General features: G+C 42.3%; 1 protein-coding gene across 5 annotated transcripts in view; it reads right to left on the bottom strand.

Moving 5' to 3' along the window:
- LOC126474976 (UDP-glycosyltransferase UGT5-like) overlaps positions 1–21721 on the bottom strand; it is a 215922-nt gene that overhangs the window by 63990 nt on the left and 130211 nt on the right. For 3 of the 5 annotated variants that reach the window (XR_007586618.1, XM_050102500.1, XM_050102501.1), the window contains 2 exons: positions 10513–10693; positions 3383–3561 (listed from right to left, as the gene is read on the bottom strand). Coding sequence is in view for 2 of the 5 variants with exons in the window: in XM_050102500.1 (XP_049958457.1) it covers positions 3383–3561; positions 10513–10693 (360 nt within the window). In the remaining 3 variants the exon portion in view is untranslated. Of the gene's footprint in view, positions 1–3382; positions 3562–10512; positions 10694–21721 lie in introns of those variants that run through there. The other 2 variants (XM_050102499.1, XM_050102502.1) reach the window with 2 other exon arrangements.

Below are 21721 nucleotides of genomic sequence, written 5' to 3'. Positions count from 1 at the left end.
CATTTCATCCTCGTGCTCATCGTATCAGCCCCAGACGATGTGAGCTGTGTTAACATGGGCTTTGTCGTCTTGCAACACAGCATCACCATTCGAGAGCAAACATTGTACCATGGGATGGATCTGAACATCCAAAATGGTCAAGTAAGCCTTGGCAGTAATATGACATTGCGGAGTCCTAAGGGGCCTATGAAATACCATTGAAATGCCCAAATCATCACCAGACACCCGCCACGTTTCACTCTTGGAACGTAAGCTCGGTCAGAAGGTGGAAGTAGTATGAAATTAGACTTATCTGAGAAAATAACTTTCTTCCATTGCTCTCTAGTCAGGATTTTATGGATTCGGCACAAGATTTTCCTGTTACGGGAATTTACGTCAGTGATTAATGTTTTTGGAATCCCAGATTGTCCTGAAATTCCTTGGTTATGGAGCTCACTTCGTGTCGTTTTGGTGCTCACAGTGTTTGCGAGTGCAACATTCAGTTGTGCAGTGACATTTGCAGCTATCGTCCTCTTATTTCTCCTCACAATACTCTACAATGATCGTCTGCCACAATCACTTCACACACATTTCCGTCTGCGTTGTGACTTGGCAGTTGGTGTTTTTCCGCTTTCCCTGTTTGCGATATGGCGCCTCTTGAAAAGCAAACATTTGAGCTACCTTGGTTGCGGAAGCATACGAGCACCAACAATTTGCCTACATTCGAGCTCACTTAGCTTCGCCGTAATGCACTCACTACGACACAGAACACGAGTGACACTTGAAATGCACTGAGTACATTGCACAGGTTCCATTCTTGGTCAAATACAACAGCGCAACTTACAGGGTTGTCTGGCATCTGCATTTATGTTTAAGCATGCATTTGTCACTGTGTTCCATATTTTTATCCATCTATTGTCTCATACATTCACTAAGTGCACAAATCGACCACCGTCGTGCTCAGCGTACTATCTGACCAAAGTCGTATCACTGGATACGACCCAACTTCCGTGCATTTTAAAAGTGTGACACTACTTTGTGAGTATCAGCTAGTAAGCTACTTCTTGATATACACCCTAAACGGATTTTTAGAAGTATTATGTTGTTGTCGATAAAGTTGTACCAACCGTCTTCGTCTCTTAGCATTACATGTCTTACACTGAAACTTACAACGCGAAGAAAAATACACAAAATTATTTGGAATCCTTATCGATTTCACTGTACTTGGAATTGGGACAGGACAAGTAAGGCCATCATGGTTTGATACTAAATGCGAAATAGTAACTGAAGAAAAGAACAAAGCATATAGAAGGAAACTGCGATCACACTGTACGAGGAGGATAGTAGAAGAATACAAAGAAAAACGGAGGATTGAAAAGAGGACTCAGCAAAGAAAAAACAGAGAATGGATGAAAGCAAGTGTCAAAGAAATGGAGCTCGTGAGAAGGAAAAATGAAATAAGAAAATTCATAGAGAGGTGAATGCGGCACGGAAGCCTTTTGGTAGCAAAACAAGCTTAATAAAAGATGAGACAGGGAATATAATAAGTGAAGGGAAGGGAATATGCGAAAGATGGCGCACGTATTTTGATAGTCTCCTCAATCCTAGAATAACTATACCAGAGAACCCAACAGACACGAATGGGGAAGGAGACCCAGACAACAACACTACCTCACCAAATATAGAAGAAGTGAAGACTGCCATGAAGAAATTAAAAAACAACAAGTCGGCATGGACAGATGGTATTACAGCAGAACTGTTTAAGCAAGGAGGCAGAGAGCTGCAACAAAGCCTTCTGAAAATGGTCACCAGAATATGGGACGAGGAGAAAATGCCCCAACAATGGAAAGGGGGTATCATATGTCCCATATATAAGAAAAGAGATAAGATGGAATTTGGGATATAAAATACTCTCTAATATACTATTCGACAGAATACTCCCAATCATACAGAGGGAGACGGGGCCGTACCAATGCGGATTCCTTCCTGGGAAGTCAACCATAGATCGAATATTGACCTTAAGACAAATCCTGGAAAAAACAAACGAATACGGAGTTGGCACGCATCTCCTCTTTATAGATTTCAAAGCAGCTTATGATAGCATAAATAGAGAGCAGTTATATCAAGCTCTAGATGAACTGGGAATCTCTAGAACGTTGGTAAGGCTGGTGAGAATGACAGTGAGCGGAACACAAGGTAGTGTAAGAATAGGAGTGCGACAAGGGGATGCATTGGCATGCCTTTTCTTTAATGCCGCCCTGGAGAAGGTGATGAGAAACGCAAACCTTCTGAACAGAGGAACGATCTTCTATAAATTGGTGCAGATACTGGCCTACGCAGATTACATAGATATAATAGCATGAACCCAAAAAGCAATGGAAGAGACATTTACAGCTCTTGAACAGACCAGTAGGAACATGGGGTTAATTATCAGTAAACAAAGAACAAAATATATGGCAGCTGGAAAAGCACATAGAGAAAATATGCCAAATATAATAACAATGGGCAATTACACATTTGAGAGAGTTGAACATTTCAAGTATCTGGGCTCGACAGTTACACATCTAAATGATACCTTCTATGAAATTAAGCAGAGATTAATACTGGCCAACAGAGCCTGTTTTGCCCTAACAAGACTTCTATCCTCAAGGCTCCTGACTCGTACCACGAAATTAACTATGTATAAATCACTTATACGACCAGTACTTACATATGCCTCTGAAGCCTGGACATTAACAGCTAAAGATATTGAAACACTGGATGCATTTGAAAGAAAGGTACTTAGACGAATTATCGGCCCAATCTGTGAAAGAGGAAGATGGAGGAGAAGATACAACCATGAGTTGTATACCATATACAAAGACCAACTCATCAGAAGGATAGTGAAATCATCCAGATTGAGGTGGGCGGGACATGTGGCTCGCATGAATGATACAGAAGTACCAAAAAGAATATTACAGGGAAAGCCAGGAGGGCAGAGAGGACGTGGTCGACCAAGAGCCAGATGGGAAGATGGAGTAATCGAAGATCTTAGGAAGATGGGCTATAGAAACTGGAGAGTATTGGCAAAGGACCGAGAGAGATGGAAGGAAATTGTAGAAGAGGCCAAGGCTCATTATGAGCTGCAGAGCCAAGAAAGAAGATTATGTTGTTGTCGATAAAGCTGTACCAACTGTCTTCATCTCTTAGCATCACATGTCTTACATTGAGACATACAACGCGAAGAAAAATACACAAAATGATTTTGAATCCTTATCCATTTCACTGTACAGGCTGTAACGGCGATAAATCAGGTGCTCAATTTACAGGAAGATGTTGCAAAGTCCTAATACCGTTGTTGACAGCCTAAGCTACTATGTGCCGATCTTAGCTTCTCTATTATCTGACGAAAAAGAGTACTTACTGAAGTTGTTTTACAGCAGGAGTTTGGAGCTGAAGGTCACACCCTTTGTGAGCAGCGTTTATCATCATTTCCAACCTCTCATCTTTGGACAACTGGCCAATTTTGGTGAAATCAACAGCGTTCTTCCACTCGTCGTACATAAACGATATATCTATCTGAGTTGTGTTTGGTGGTGGACCCTGCAACACAGAAATAAGTTTTCAACAACACTGAAATGAAGCTATTATACTATATGTGGTGTCGTCCGAGGACTGAGGTCCCATCTCAAACTTGGTTCCTCATGACGCAGTAAGGACAGTCGCGGCCTGAAGCTGGAACGACTGAGAGACGGGGGCGTAGACACGCCCTCCAGAGGTTTCGCACGCTGCAGCAGCTGGAAGGCTACTGACGTCAGAGCGCAGTGCCGCCCAGCCCACTTTGCATTCATCGCTTACGACAACAGCATCGTCTTACTTCAGACCCAACTCCGCGAGTTTTACGAGAACTCAGAACTGTGTCGAAGCTACTAGGCAATTGTACATTGTGCGAAGATACGATCGTTCTGAGTTGTATCAAGTGATAGGCTATATAGTGTTCAGCGACAGCAACGAATACATTTTGTCACCCTGTGGACGTGGTCTGCTTCCAAGTAAAGTATTGAATCTTGTTCAAGTATTAATAAAGCGCTCTAATATTTTGTGTACGTTGCAGTATCCACTCGACCCCCTCTAAAAGTAAATCTAGAATTGCTAGAACCCATTACAGTGTCGTCGCGAGTGTGTCAAGTGTTTTTTCGTCGGGCACTACGTCATAGAGAGTGATCAAAGCTAATAGATTTTGACCATTGCTTCTTTTGACCAAACGTCTTGTGTCCCATATAAAATTTGATATCGCGACTGCGCGTGAAACTTTTAAAGGCTCTGAGCACTATGGGACTTAATATCGGAGGTCATCAGTCCCCTAAACTTTTACTTTCTTTTAATTACTTTTCACAGAAGGCCTTTTGTCCTATCGTTAATGGTTTGCACACATAGCAACCATTCTATTCAATTATATATAATATGTCAAAGGATACAAAAGTCGTTCCCAAATGTATCCATTCTCCAGCAAGAAGATCGTCGTAGCATTCTTTCTTGAGAACCAGACAGGGCACCTGTTTCTTCGTTTGAATTCAAAACCTCTTCAAAGTAAGGCAAGGTGACGCTGATGTTTGTGAATCACCTGTGTGCGTGCGTGGAATGCAGAGGGGAGGGCGAGGGTTTGCAGCCGGCTGTATAACCCATCTTGACAAGAATGTCACTTGCTACTTAGATTCAGAAGCGATCCTCGGTTCCTTCAGGCAGCTGGCCGAATAGTTAAATGTGCCGGCCAGCGTCACACGCTAGTTATAAGCACGGCTCGAGATCATCTGCTGCGTGCACAGAGTCGATAGCATGTCTCTGGTTAGGTCGAGTGGAGGAGTTAATCACAGGCTCAGATGATTCTGCGACAATCTAGAATGTGACCTTTTGACTTCCGCTGTCGTGTGGAGAAATGTAGCACATTCGCTCAATATGTCTGGCAAGTATTACATAGAGGAAGAGAGACTGTGTGGCATTTTACGTTAGAGGACCACTCCATAGACGCTGTGATGAATTACGTGCCTTGGTCAGAGAAGAGACTACTTTAGCCATCAATGGTAACATTTGTTCTTACAGTTCAGAAAAAGAAGATATTACTGTAATCTTGGGTAACCGCAGGAGGGTAAATAGTTTTTTTTTTTTTTTGTCATCAGTCTACTGACTGATTTAATGCGGCGCGCCACAAATTCCTTTCCTGTGCTAACCTCTTCATCTTAGAGTAGCACTTGCAACCTACGTCCTCAATTATTTGCTTGACGTATTCCAATTTCTGTCTTCCTCTACAGTTTTTGCCCTCTTCAGCTCCCTCTAGTACCATGGAAGTCATTCCCTCATGTCGTAACAGATGTCCTATCATCCTGTCCCTTCTCCTTATCAGTTATTTCCACATATTCCTTTCCTCTCCGATTCTGCGTAGAACCTCCTCATTCCTTACCTTATCAGTCCACCTAATTTCCAACATTCGTCTATAGGGTAAATAGTATGGCCTCACTTATTAAGATAATAATATCCAGATAGTGGGTGCTGATCATCAGATCATCGAAGTTAAGCGCTGTCGGGATGGGCTAGCACTTGGATGGGTGACCATCGGGTCTGCCGGGCGCTGTTGACAAGCGGGTGGCACTCAGCCTTTGTGAGGCAAACTGAGGAGCTACTTGATTGAGAAATAGCGACTCCAGACTCGGAAACGGACATACGGCCGGGAGAGCGGTATGCTGACCAAATGCCCCTCCATAACCGCATCCAGTGACGGCTATGGGCCGGTCGGTACCGCTGGGCCTCCATGGCCAGTTCAGGAGGAGTTTAGTTCAGTTTTAGTGGGTATCGACCTATTTGTTCATGTAAAGAACTCCATAATATATAGAGCGATTATTATAGCTTTCGAATGAAAAACAATCAGGGTGAAAGTAAGCATCAATGGTTGGTCAAGCAAGGTTATTAAATACTTTTGTAGACCATATGCCCCAGGAACTGTTCAATGTCATGCATAAGTTTCCTGTTCACACCATCGTAATAGGGAGAGATTTCGAATTACCAGGTACAGATTTGGAGAAATTTGTGTTAAAGATAGGTGTCACATTCGAGTGAGATACTTCTAACCTCAATTTGAAAATTACCTCGAGCAATTAGGTAAAATAACCTCTCGGGAGGACAATGTGTTATATCTCCTGGTACCTAAGAAATTCGAACTTCTTGTTTTAGTCCATGTGGTTAATGCAGAAGAATAAATCAGTGATCGTAAGGCTGTTATGAGTACATATGTTAAAGGAATGTTAAGGAAAGTACTGGAAGGAAAATTTTTCTGCCTAACAAGTGTGACACGAATCGGATTACAGATTATCTAACAATCCACATCGAGCATTTATCTCTGTGAACGAAACCGTGTAGTTATCATCATCATCATCATCATTAGCAGTCAATTGAGTCATTTATCAGCTGTTCATACTTTCCGCTCACGGGACGACTAAAAACGCAGCGGTTTGTGTTGCGATGTTAACGGCAGCCTAAGCAAGAGACGGTAATTCCGTAGTCCAATTGCTGTTAGTATCAGACCAATGGTACAGTACGACACAGAAAGCTGCAAGGAGTCCATTACCTTTTTCAATAGCAGGTGCAGAAATGAAGGTATTACTATGTGCCTGGTGCACTAGACGGCGATCCTCCATTCTGGTGGTCAGACGTATTCGGCCGAACCCTTGACGACAAGTATAGCTACCATCGCATTCCCGATTCTACCAGCCAGTCAAATGGAGACCCACAACGAGGCCTCTTTTAACCCTTTCGGTTATGGCGTCCTCATATAAGGACATACTAAATAAATGCTTAGTATATTAAAATTCGTCAATTTTTACCGTTTGTGATTGTTGTCCTCATATTGTCACAAGCAGAGAATTTATTTGAGAATGGTGTCACCATCTTCTGTCAATCTGTGGTACCACAAAACAAAACGGATTCGTAGTCACATGGACGCTTCCCAGAAATCTTTGTACCTTCCATCAGCCGGTTAATATCTCCTGAGTTTAGGTAAAAACAAAATTATTTGTGCGTAGAAAAGTGCATGCTTAAAGGTGAAAACTAAAGGTGTCCTTCAGAAAAAGGTAAGTGACATGTTTATAACTTTATACATGTCTCCAAATGAGGACATTGTGATGGAAAGGCTGTAATAGCATAGAAATTTAGGACATTATTTCGCTGTCTTTTTAGTCATCTTACGGTGATTTCACAATGCCCCGAGTCTAAGACAGACGAAGGCCACTTACAGAAGAAGTTATAGAGCTCCTTAAATCATCTGAAATTGGCGATTCATCCCATGATCCTGGCGATAATTTTGAACAAGAAGACAATTATGGAAGTAATGTTAGATATTTTGTTCCACACGGTATACTGTAAGCTGAGTAGCCTAGACGCAAAGCCCGCTAACTGCATGATAACTGACACTGAGATAATCACGGAACACCCTTCCCATCCAAACGACAATGCATTGGCAGCAAGGATGTTTTTGCTGCGTACGAATTTGTGACAGCGCAGCCAACCTAAAGCTGAATAGGAGACATACTCATTCTAGATGTCTGTTCACGTGCTTTGCGTCCGGACATGACATGGCGACAGCCACACCTATTGGGCATTTACCGGGCTTTGCACCCGAAGACAAAATGCAGTTTGCTGCTGTTGAAACCGAAGACGATTTTCGACAGCCATGTTTGTTCATGCAATTGATGTTGCATGTGTAAATACATGGACTGGGTACAAGAAAAATGCATCAGATGTAGGTGTTCCTATAAATAAGAGACTTGATTTGCTTCACTTTGGGGCAAGTGTGGGCAAAGTACTGACAAAAATAGATAAACCAGCTGCCAGGAAAAGAGGGTGTCCCATTAGTGAGAGTCCAATGCGCCATCTCCAAGTACTTCGAAACGAATCATTGTGGAAGTCCGTCCCGAAGCTGATGTTCGTTTGGACAACGTTGAGCATCTTGCAGTGGTCGGTGACAAAAAATCGTTTGACAGGTGCAAGAAACCGGCTTGCAACAGCAAAACCAAATTTTATTGTGTAAAATATACAATCGCTCATGTTTGGATGGAAAACAATTGTTTGTTTGATTATCATTCTTCAGAAGGGTAAAACCATAGTTTATGTATATAATTTTAAGTAAGCTTTGTGTAGTTTATTTATTTTGATGAAATAGAAATCAAATAAGATACTTTGAGTTTTCGACTTATACTCGTGCTGCACCCACTTGAACACAATGTCTTCATTTGGGGACGCGTTGTATCCCCGCTTACGGGGCACCTCGGAATATTTTATATATCTGAAAAATCATAATTTAATTCAAAGGACTGGATGGCACAGCAATTATTTGTTTTTTTTTTTTTCACGAAAAGAATAATTCGTGACCGAAATCGTTAAACTCTGTCAGTTGCTGATGACGCTGTCTAACACAAGTACGCGGAATTTCCTTGTCCTTCACAGCTATCACTCAACATCTGACGCTACTCAAGCCCCTTATATATACCACAAGGCCTGGCAACAGCACTAAGCACGAAGAACACAAATGCACTCTGGTGGCTATTTTATCTGTGACACAGAACTGCAACACTTATCCTCTACATACTCGCCGACGTTGTGTATGTATATGAAGTTAAATTGATATCCGACCATGTATTTTGGGAGCTTCATTTTTTTTCAGGCAGTCCATCCAACAGCACTGTATACATCACTTCAGTTCTTGTGTTTGTAGACGTCTTATTCTGATCAGTATTAACATTTAAGAACAGGAACTGCATGTCACGTCTAAGTTTTTTAATATAATTTTTTTCATCATAACTTCCTATAAAGGTATTATCTGTGGTGGTTTTTAAATAAGTAGCTGCCTTTGTTGTAAGAATTGAGTTGAATGATAATATCACTAATTGGAATAATCTGTTGCTGGAATATCTTTTAAGTCATCTCTGTTATTGATTACTTCACTGTCAAATGTTACGTACGTCTTCTAAACCAACAGTATGAAAGAATACATGATAAGAGGCCCCAGAAGCAAAATAAAGGAGCCATACTTCTTGCCGACAGAAGTGGCCGTGCGGTTCTAGGCGCTACAGTCTGGAGCCGCGTGACCGCTACAGTCGCAGGTTCGAATCCTGCCTCGGACATGGATGTGTGTGATGTCCTTAGGCTAGTTATGTTTAAGCAGTTCTAAGTTCTAGGGGACTGATGACCACAGCAGTTAAGTCCCATAGTGCTCAGAGCCATTTGAACCATACTTCTTGTGGTCATTGCACCTACTCACAAAGGTACACTCTGAATTGGACCACCGAGGAGCTTGAAATACAAAGTAGTGGAACAATGACCCTATTCTCAAGGTTTAGACAGCTCCCCTCCTCTCCTCCCTACCCATCTGTCGCCACATCTAAAGAAATGTATGCTTGGGAAAAGCTTGGAGTCCATTGAACATGTTATGGTGGCTGTAGATGGATAATTTGCAGTCATTGCACAATCATACTTCGAGAATGAAATCTTATGCACTGAAAATCGTCGGATGAAGTCTGTTCTTTATTACAATAAATTACAGCCAGGCCAAGGACCTTCTACATTGTTTGGCACATCAGTCATGTGAGACTAAATATTCGAGACGACTGTGGATTACCGTGGTCATCAATAGCTGTGTTTACTCAGATGCACTTTTTTGGTTCACATTGAAATCTCCCCTTAGAAAAATTAGTGAATTACTGTACTCGTGAACCTCTTACGTTATTTGATTTTCAAAGAGCTCAGCAGAACTGAACGTACTCAGACATTTCGCTCTTTACTTATTCTGATCAACACTAAACTGACACACAATATTTTTAGCGCAACGCAATCTGACTTTCAATAATCCCTACAAAAGAATGGCCCTGACTAACAATAACCTATACCTTTCATGGACCACTTACCTCACAAAAATCTTCGTTACTCGAACTACTGCAATACATCGAGCGCCACTACTGCCAGCTAAATAAAAGATTCAAACTACTGAAGGCACTACCTACTGATAGGCATAGTTAGCAAATGAAAGATTTTGATAGAGAACAAACAATGTATTTACCTTAATAGTGTTCAAAAGTCATAACTTATATATCATTTCATGACATGCAGTCTTACAAATTTACTCTTTCTGGCGGACACACATCCAGATCGTCCGCTCTTAAAATTCTGCCATCTCTCTCCCCACATCCACCACTGCTGGCGGCTCACCTCCAACTGCGCAACGATACGCGCTGTTCACATCCAACTGCCCAACACTACAATAGCGAATATTTCAACGATGCAAACCAGCCACAGACTTCACACAGCACAGTCAGTGATTTTCATATAGAGCGCTACGTGGCGTTACCAACATAAAAACCTAAACAGCCTACTTACATCATCAGGTGAGATGTCTCCCAGCGTGAATGGAAAAGTTTGTCGAGCATGACGTCGGATCGACAACGGTTATGTCCGCGCCTTCTATTTCAAGCAGGTCGACGTTACAAATCAGAGAAATTGAATATGACTTGCCTCCATGGGATTAGGGGTGATGATGGTGACGTGGTGCCCCCTTTCAGCGAGAGCTCGTATGATGACGAGGAAGGGCCTCTGGTGGCTGATGGATGGCGTTGGGTTGATGCCCAGGATCCTCGCGCAACTGCAGGCGTGAGCCAGCAGCGGTAGAAGCAGCAGCGATAGGTCGGCCCTCATCCTGTGACACAAACAGAGCGCCAGTGCCCATAAATGTATGCAGCGCTGAGTACAAACGCAAAACACAGAAAAAGTGGACGAAGTACTACTCAAGCACCGAATTATTGCACTTAGCCGTTATGGGCGGCACGCGGTAACGTCACAGCAACCCAGTACAGTGGTGAATAAGGAAAACACATCTGACTGTCAATGCTTTCAGGTCAGTCGTGCGTATACTGTCAACTTCGATTACGCACTGCCTCATGATAATCCGACTGAAGAGCTTTCACTTTCAGGTGCTATAATGTTGTGGTCGACTAATACAGGAAGACTGTTGTGATAAGTCTTCTGCTTTTCCGGTTTTTCAGTGAGCAATATTGTATTTAATGATATCCAATCCATGAAAAGAATGTATGAATAAAGTCGTATGTACCATACTGCGTACTGACCATGTCATTTGGTCTGTCAAGGAACAAAAGTATTTTACGGTATTCAGTTCAGCACACAGACAGCTCAGTTCTCGTAAACATTCGCTGTCCTAAAGATACCCTAGAGCACGGTGATCTTAAAGTTCGACCTGAGGAGACGGATTTAATTCTTCTGCTTGAAATCGAAAGAGGTAACACAGTGGTAAAGGCATTGGACTGGCATTCGGGTGGAATACGGTTAAATTCTCTTACAGCAATTGTGATTTACAGTTGTCGTTGTTCCCGCAAATCATTTAAGGAGAATGGCGGTATGGTATCTCAGGAATGAACACAGCTGATTTCCTACCTCATCCTGAACAAAATACGAGAGTGTACTCCGCACCTAATGACATCCTAGGACATTAAAGAGTGATCCTCCTTTCTTATAAATGAAGGTTTACCATAGCAGCAATTATCATCTGAATAATTAATAAGTGTGCTCCGAGTGTCACACTATAGGCTGCTGTAGGGGATACGTCTTACCACAGTTATTCACTCTATTCCCATTCTACAGAGCTTCATACACTGAAAGAAAATTGCACTCTTCCTATAGCCCGTCTGAGATATTGTTTATCCAACTTTAACCAATAATGTTTAGTGAGTAGAATGTTACTGGTCTCGTAACTATGATTCCACGACTGTTTCCTCCATAATGTGGACAAAATCAACCAGTTGCTAACCCATTAGCCTGCCCCCTAGGTTCTTCGGCTTCCTCTTGGGTTCCAACACATGACAGGTGTACGCGCTAAAGTAGTTCTCGACAACAGTTTGCGCTACTGTCTTGCATGAAGTGTTTGTAAATGAAAACATTTTTGCGGATTTTCTTAAAGTATTTCTGACGTATTTAACCGATGCGAGAAAGTCGATAGTCCATAACTGAATAGAGTGGGGCGTGCGTCTTCAGCTAACGTGCATTAGAACGGACTTATGACGAGCACTCGGTCACCCCACCAAGTAGATATTTTCTCAAGCTACACGAATTTCGTTACATTTATTGATTCATGGTACCGTATCACAAAAATAATCTGATAGTGCAGATCACATGTTCCCTTAATAAAGATTCAAAACTGTTTTCACAACGCAACCGTTTAAGTTGTTTAATGTTATAAAAAAAATCTAAACTGAATGCGTAACGATGTGCTCTTCAGGTTTACAGTTATTTATTTTCGCTCTTCTTCCCATTCCCCTCATGCATGAAGCGCGAAAAGAATGATTGTTTAAATACCTCTGTACATGCTATATAATTAATCTGATCTTGTCCCTGCAGTTTGTCGGTTTTATTCATGTTCACCCTGTGTAGGTGGTTGTAATATATTCCTAGATTCGTCATTTAAAGCTGGTTCCTAAAACTTTTTAAGCAGGGTTTGTTGGGATGGTTTGCATCTACCTTCAAGATTTTTTCTGTTCAGGTTCTTCAGCGTTTCTGTGAGACTCTGCCAGTCCTATTGGTATGGATCCCAAACTCTCGTGCAATATTTTAAAATGCGTCGCACGGGTGAATTGTGAGCGCGTTTCCCTAGTATTCTACCAACAAGCCGAAGTACACTATCTGCCTTACTCACGACTGAGTCTACGTGTTCGTTACATTCCATGCTCCTACTAAGTGTTACACCTGATATTTGTATGAGTTTATAGATTCCCGTTGTAACTCACAGATATTATATTCGTAGGACAGTATGATTTTTCGTTTTGTGAAGTGCACAGTTTATGCAGTTCTGAACCTTTACCGCAAGATGCCTAGCTTCGCACCACTTTGAAATCTTGTGGAGATCCCACTGAATATTTGTGCAGCTTTTTCCAGACGCTGCTTTTCGCAGACGATATTGTTATTTTTTGAGAGTGCTGCAATGCACTAATGTTTGTTTAAAACCAGTGTTCGGGGAAGCGACTCCCAGCAGACTTCAACAATAGCAGACGTAATTAGACACAGAAAATACATTGTGTTACCTACTGGTACTATGAGCATTAAATTCACCACAATAATTGTTCTGTATGTCGTTTCCCTGTTTATATGGAAATCCCAGCGATTCCATCTCGTCGCTATTGTCAGTCTCTACCACCACTTCATCCGCCGATGACGAGGCATTAGATCTAAAGACTCATCATTAAATTCGGCTTTATGATTCCTATTAGATATATTCCGAACATTTAAAGGGTGCAATGAGGCAAAGAGCAGTCGCTGGTGTACGGGTATGATGCTCTTTAATCGACAGTCAACCGCACATTTGCATTTATTGCTCTACGATCGCTGAAAGTATTGTTCTTTATTATAAAATGTCCTTTACCTCATTCGACGAATGGATTGGTGTCGTATGTAACAAAATAAAGAAGTAGGATGTTTGCTGAATACAGTTTGTAGGCCTTTCGTAGTTTCTCCATAACGTGTGAGGTAATTTTCGCGATGGTCTCTGCAAAATGCACTCCCAGTACCCTTGTGCCTCGGCTCTGCGGACGTCGTCGTCGATGTGATGTTCGACCCTAACCTTCCTTCCTTCCTTCCTTCGTAAACTCATACGTTGTTCAGTATCTCCAAATAGTGATAGCTTTCCTAACTTTCCGGAGTATACTTTCTCTAACTTTAATTCGCGCTATACAGACTTTCCCTAGTGTAATTTATGAGCAAGTCGACATCTACACAATCACTTTATGGTGATACCGTCGGGCCATTCTTCCCCATTGCGTTCGCGAATGGTAAGTGAGGAGTGCGATTATTGGTAAGATTAGCCTCTGTAAGAAGTGGTATATCCGTGATTGCATGTACCATCGTGGTAATGCAATTCATGAGAAAATGCTTCAGAATCCCACCAAATTAACCCGACACCTGTCGCAAGAGACCGGCGTTTCACGTCGATCATGCGGACGAATATTCCACCTGGATCTGCACAAGCATCTCTACAGAGTGTCTGTTGTCGATGCATTAAAACCAGCAGATGTACCTCAGCGCCTCCAGTTTTGTGAGTTCCTGTTCACTGAGATAACGATGAATGGCTTGGACTTGGATCTGTTCTTTATATCTGATGAAGCCCTATTTCACCTGAGTGGTTGTGCCAACTCACATATCACAGGTTATGGCCAGAAGAGAATCCGAGTAACTTCCACGAACCACGGTTGCATGATCAGAGGGTTGGGGTTTGGTGCAGAGTGTCTGCAAGCAGCATCGTTGGTCCCATCTTCTTTCATCAGTCGCTCGCTTCTGCGCGTTTCATTGCCAACGTTTTAAGACCATTTGTGGCAGCATTAACGGTGAAGGAAAAGACCTACAGTTACTTCCAACGGGATGGAGCAGCTGCCCATACAGCCTTGTACGTGAAGTACATTTACACAATCTTCTCATCTGACAGACGTGTTAGCAGAGATCAGCCTGGTTGCAGCCCCAGCTGGCCAACCAGGTCACCTGATCTGTTCGTTCAAATGGTTCAAATGGCTCTCAGCACTATGGGACTTAACATCTGAAGTCATCAGTCCCCTAGAACTTAGAACTACGTAAACCTAACCAACCTAAGGACATCACACACATCCATGCCCGAGGCAGGATTCGAACCTGCTACCGTAGCAGTCGCGCGGGATCTGTCCGTGTGCGATTACTTTATCTGGGGAGCCCTCAAGTCTAGGGTGTATCACAACAACCCTCATTGTCTTCAAGGACTGCAGCAGACCATTTCGGATGAGACTGCAGCAATTCCAGCGTCCAGCTTCGATCCGCCTTCAGCAGCTTGCTGACCAGAATCCAAAAGTGCAAACAGATGATTGGTGGTCGCTTTCAGCACCTGATATAGTCAAGTTAGTACCGTATATCCTTTCCTCTGATGTTTTTCTTTGTGTCCTGGAACTCTGTTCACTGGGCCTCTTTTATTTGCCCCACCTTGTACAATTATGTTTTGCCACATTTGGTGTTACTCGTACATGTATATAAGAGCGCTGTGAGGCCTTTCGATTTTGTGAACGTGGAAGGCTGCTTTTTATAGCACTGCTCGATTGTTTCGCAATTCAGTATTTATTAATTTATTTATGTTTTCATCGAAAAACGTTTCGGATCGTGGAATACAAATTTCCTTTATAAATACTCTATGTGACTGAGAGGCACAAACACACATGTACACATATGCACTGATAGCAAATTTAATAGCAGTATTGCAGCAAATAATTGATTGTTTTGGCTTTACCTACAAGAGAGCTTGCACTACTTGCAGTAGGATATTTCGTACTCCCTTTTATAAAATCTGGTATTCCAAATGTTCTAAAAATTCTGCTGCTGAATAAAAGATGTGATTTAATAACGATGACGTTGGTTTTTCACTAAAAAGTAAGAATGTTCAAATAATTCTTATCTTTCATGAAAAACTTTTGTACTATATTTAATGGGAACTTTGAACATTGATGACCTCACTGAGTGGATATGGAGCTTCACTTTTTACTTTGTAACATATTCGTGGACATTGAAGTTTTTACCTGTGTGTAGTACAAAAAGACAGTAGCTAGCACATAGACAATGGAGGAAATGTGCGTTTTAGTAGACCTAACGTAGCAATTATTACGCGCGTCCATTTCCGTGAACAAAGCGTTTGAATTGTGAGCCAGATGCAGTCGATAGCTGCCGATGGAAAGCTCTGCAGGCGCAAATCACGACGACGGGCACATTCTGTGAAATGGACCGTCTCGTTTCTGCGTATCAAGCAGGGTGGAAACTACAGGGCTATTACAAATGATTGAAGCGATTTCATAAATTTACTGTAGCTTCATTCATTGACATATGGTCACGACACACTACAGATACGTAGAAAAACTCATAAAGTTTTGTTCCGCTGAAGCCGCTCTTCAGGTTTCTGCCGCCAGAGCGCTCGAGAGCGCAGTGAGACAAAATGGCGACAGGAGCCGAGAAAGTGTACGTCGTGCTTGAAATGCACTCACATCAGTCAGTCATAACAGTGCAACGACACTTCAGGACGAAGTTCAACAAAGATCCACCAACTGCTAACTCCATTCGGCGATGGTATGCGCAGTTTAAAGCTTCTGGATGCCTCTGTAAGGGGAAATCAACGGGTCGGCCTGCAGTGAGCGAAGAAACGGTTGAACGCGTGCGGGCAAGTTTCACGCGTAGCCCGCGGAAGTCGACGAATAAAGCAAGCAGGGAGCTAAACGTACCACAGCCGACGGTTTGGAAAATCTTACGGAAAAGGCTAAAGCAGAAGCCTTACCGTTTACAATTGCTACAAGCCCTGACACCCGATGACAAAGTCAAACGCTTTGAATTTTCGGCGCGGTTGCAACAGATCATGGAAGAGGATGCATTCAGTGCGAAACTTGTTTTCAGTGATGAAGCTATATTTTTTCTTAATGGTGAAGTGAACAGACACAATGTGCGAATCTGGGCGGTAGAGAATCCTCACGCATTCGTGTAGCAAATTCGCAATTCACCAAAAGTTAATGTGTTTTGTGCAATCTCACGGTTTAAAGTTTATGGCCCCTTTTTCCTCTGGGAAAAAAACGTTACAGGACACGTGTATCTGGACATGCTGAAAAATTGGCTCATGCCACAACTGGAGACCGACAGCGCCGACTTCATCTTTCAACAGGATGGTGCTCCACCGCACTTCCATCATGATGTTCGGCATTTCTTAAACAGGAGATTGGAAAACCGATGGATCGGCCGTGGTTGAGATCATGATCAGCAATTCATGTCATGGCCTCCACGCTCTCCCGACTTAACCCCATGCGATTTCTTCCTGTGGGGTTATGTGAAAGATTCAGTGTTTAAACCTCCTCTACCAAGAAACATGCCAGAACTGCGAGCTCGCATCAACGATGCTTTCGAACTCATTGATGGGGACATGCTGCGCCGAGTGTGGGAGGAACTTGATTATCGGCTTGATGTCCGCCGAATCACTAAAGGGGCACATATCGAACATTTATGAAAGCCTAAAAAAACTTTTTGAGTTTTTGTATGTGTGTGCAAAGCATTGTGAAAATATCTCAAATAATAAAGTTATTGTAAAGCTGTGAAATCGCTTCAGTTATTGGTAATAACCCCGTACTTCAGACGAACCTACTTCAGATAAGAATCACATCTCGTATGATCACGGATTAACCTCTGACTGCTGGCAGCGTTATCAATTGCGAAGCACTAAAGGTTGCTGCTTCGGCAACAATGAAGCGTTGCCACTGAGATGCAAGCAAGTGCGCATTATGTGAATGGTTGTGGTAGATGCGTAAAACAGCCACGCCAAAGACATTTCAACTGTCAGGATTCTTCTTTCGCCACGTCGACTACAGAACGTTTTACTTACGGCGAAGCACATCCGTCTCTGTTGGCTGTGGGGAAAGCCTGTAGACGTTCTCACAAATAGAAGTGGGATAACGTTCAGAAGGATATGTAATACATGACGAATGATTAACAGAAAAGGAAGTGCTTGCAGCATCATTGGATGCTGTTGTGCGTGACGGACCGCAGATCATCTATATAAATGGAAGTTAATTGCCGCATGTAAGAAAGGCCATCACGTGAGACCGTCTTGACCAATTTGTTTGGTACTTTTTTTGTGTTTTTCCGCATTAAGGAACGTTATCAGTTAATAACGGCCCGACAGATTTGGATAATTTTTCTGTCTGTTGTGTGAGTAATTGTTAGAACAAGGTTTGTGTGAAAGAAAATCTTTGGAAAATGCGCCAGAAAAGTCGGAAATTAAAATCCATTGTGACAGATCATCACTTGAGAACGGCTCCGTCAGTTTGGTTGATTTCTTTTTTTTTGTGTTCCTAATTTTGGATGATTATGGTATTTTTGGTATGGAAAATAAAATAAAAAGAGTTGCGTTCAGATTGACAGTTCTGGTGTCACTTGGTTTCTTAATAAAATAATCAGTTTGACAGTTATATATATAATCTACAAATACGTATGCAATATATAACAAGAAAACGTTGTTACCGAAAAATATCGAAAAGTTCTTGACAGATTTACTTCACGTTTTTACGCAATACTCTAAAGTTAGGACGAACACAGGCAGCAAGGCTATACATTTTTATTACATGTAATATACACGTCTAAATGTTATATATAAAGGAAGAAGCGTTGTTACCACCAATATTGGAAAGTTCTTACCGATTTACTTCTAACACGATGCTCTAATGAACATTTGGACGGACATAGGCTACATATTTTCGTAATATATTACATATATGAATATTTATGTAATACATAAATCGGAAACGTTCTTACCAAAAGTCTCAAAAAGATATTTGCGGATTTACTTCAAATTTTTACATGATACTCTACTTAACATTTAGACGGAAATGGACGTAGAGAGGGGGTAAAAGGATATGGACAACGAGAAGTGGGAGGAGGTTATGCACAGAGAGTTGGGGTAGGGGGGGGGGAGGAGGAAGAAGTGTGTGGAGAGATGAGGGGGTATGAGAAGATGGACAGAGAGAGGGGGATTAAAGAACTTAGGATGTATATGCGATTCCCATAAATATTTATCAGTTGCGAAGCATTGCCGGGTTCGCTAGTATTGAAAAACTATTATCTATTCATTTATATTAACTGAGTACGGTGTCTCAACTTTGGAGTACGTTTTTCTTTTCTTGTTGCAAATATAGCTAAAAATTTTGTTGATAACTTTCTCACTCCAACATTTCCGCGGAGCAACAAGTTTCTTGTGATTTTTCACAATGGAAGAATGTAACTCGTCGACAGAATTTTGCAAGCAACAATGACATGAGCTGTGCGTTTGGATTCATAATTTCCTGTCAGAAAGGTTGCATTTCTTAGTAACCGACGGAGTGTCATCGAGTAAATCACAGTGACAGCCGGCCGCGGTGGCCGAGCGGTTCTAGGCGCTTCAGTCCGGAACCACCTGACTGCTACGGTCGCAGGATCGAATCCTGCCTCGGGCATGAATGTGTGTGATGTCCTTAGGTTGGTTAGGTTTACGTAGTTCTAAGTTCTAGGGGACTGATGACTTCAGATGTTAAGTCCCATAGAGCTCAGAGCCATTTGAATCATTTGAGCCACAAGTGATAACTGTCGTTTCCCAAGGAACTGTTCTACGTGTAGGCGATTTAGGAAACAATCTGAACAGTCCTCTTAGATTGTTTTCAGATGATGCTGTCATTTACCGTCTTGTTATGTCATCACAAGCTACAAACCAATTGCAAAATGATTAAAGAAGGTTCTGTATGACACGAAGAGTCGTAAGTCTCTCTAAATAATGGAAAGTGTCAAGTCATCCATATGAATACCTATAGCAATCCGTTAAATTTCGGTCACACAATAAATCACACAAATCTAAAGGCTGTGAACCAAATGAATATTTAGGGATTACAATTTCGAATAACTTAAATTGGAACGATCACACAGATAAGTAGCCGGGACAGCTAACCAAAGACTGCGTTTTGTCAGTAGAACTCCTAGAAGATACAAGGCATCTACTAACAAGACTGCCTACACTAATCTTATCCGTCCTCTTCTGGAGTATTGCTGCGCATTGTGAGATCCGCATCAGAGAGTATTGACGGGAGACTTCAAAAAGGTTGAGAGAAGGGCAACTTGTTTTCTGTCATCGCGAAATAGGAGAGTGAGTGCTACGGTTGGTGCACGAGTAGGGCCGGCAGTCATTAAAACATGGAAGTCGTTCGTCGCGGCGAGATCTTTCCACAGAATTTTAATCATCATCTTTCTCCTCAGAATGCGAAAATGTGTAGGGAAAAATGAGTATCGTAACAAGAGTTCGCACGGAAAGGTTTAAGTGCTCGTTTCTCTCACGCGTGTTAGAATGGAAAGGTAGAGAAATTGCTTGAAGATAATTAAGTGAACCCTCTGCCAGGCACATAATTGTGAATTTCAGTTGGTCATGTAAATGTAGATGAAGAGATAATGACCTGGCTATTAAGTATCACCACCGAAATTTTACACATGAACATCTCACACAGCATGAACAACATCAAACAGTACACCACTTTCTTATAGACACAGTACATTGTGACGACACGTGGTCGAATAACGTAGGGCTACAGACGACTCCTATGCAGTTAACTGCCCACATAATCATCCAAGTTCAACGTCCTATGACAGCAGTAATAATATTTAAGAAGGCCATTATGGCGACAAAAATATCACAGTATTGTTCAGAACACGTAATCTGTGCGAAAATGTTAATCAGACGGGAGAGTTGCATAGTAATTTCCCATTATTCCCAATTTCGTGATTATCTGCTAAGATTAAAGGATATTAGCAACTAGGACGAATTAAACCTCTTGTGTACGCCACTGATGCAAACGTGAAGTCTGTATTGTGGCATAGCCGCCTGATTGAAGAACGTGGAGGGCAAGCAGAAGAGGTCATCACGGAACTCAACCTACAGGTATTTAAAACAACTCGGAATCCACCAGTCTACAAAGGGAAGGTCGGAAAAACGTCAAATATAGACGCTACTCTAGCAGATGTGGCAGCGGCGTCTCATGTGAGGCGCTGTAGGTTGAGAGTGGAATGACAGAGTGACGACAATATCATGTACTATATCATCACTGGAACGAACTTCAAAACACTAAAATCGTACGCATAAGACCCAACTACATGAAGAAGACTAGCTGGGAAGAACTGAGTAGGGCGTTTCGGTGTCCAGGAAGCCCATCGTGCGTGATGCTGTGGATGTTAAAGCGCAAGAACTAGCAGTGGCTGTACACAGAGAAATGGTGGCGTCGCTATGTATCAGGAGAGGTCCATCTAAAGGAGTGCCCTGTATCTGGACCGAGCAGCTGCAGGAATTAAGATGTGAAACAAGAGCCAGCAAGGTATGCCAAAGCAGGGTGGCCTAAGAGGCAAGAATCCGAAGGGTGCATGGGTACAGACATGTTAAACAACGTTTTAAGGAAGCGTTGTGGAAAAAATTGAGCGATGAAAACAATTTGTGGAGCCTAACTCAGAAATTTACCCAGGGGGAAATTCATAAAAAATAATCTTCTAAAATATACGATCACCAACCTCAAGCTCAAAAGAAATGGTGAGACGGTAACAGAAAGTTGGTAACAGTTAGCTGCCACAACGTTGTAGAGCGGGATGAAATGGAACGAGCTCGTGAAGACGGTAGTAGGGGTGGCGAATGGGCGACTTTTGTTTATTGGGAAAATTTTAGGAAAGTGTAATTCGCCTATAAAAGAGCCCGTGTGTAGAACACTTGTGCGACCCATCCCAAACAGTTCAGATTAAGGGAAGACATCGAACCAATTCAGAAGCCTGCTGCTAGATTTTTTACCCGTAAGTTGGAACATCAGGTGAGTGTTTCGGAGATTCTTCGTGTAAAAAGAGAATTCCTGAAGGGAACGACGTTCGTTTATCGAAACACTGTTGATAGAATTTAAGTAGCAGACACCGAAGCTGACTGCAGAACGATTTTACTGCCGCCAACGTACATTTCGTGGGAGGATCATAAAGACAAGGTAAGAGAAATTATGCCTCGTACGGTGGCCAGTGGAACAGCCGAGGAAATGACTAGTAGGGATGGTAGTGGTACTGTACGGTGGCTTGCGGGGCATGCAAGGAGATGTAGGTATAATGGATACGTCGCTTCCTGATGACGAAGAAGAAGTCG

Source organism: Schistocerca serialis, chromosome 4, assembly GCF_023864345.2.
Source record: "Schistocerca serialis cubense isolate TAMUIC-IGC-003099 chromosome 4, iqSchSeri2.2, whole genome shotgun sequence".
NCBI classification, from domain to species: Eukaryota; Metazoa; Arthropoda; class Insecta; order Orthoptera; family Acrididae; genus Schistocerca; species Schistocerca serialis.
This window is presented reverse-complemented; position numbering and strand designations above follow the sequence as displayed.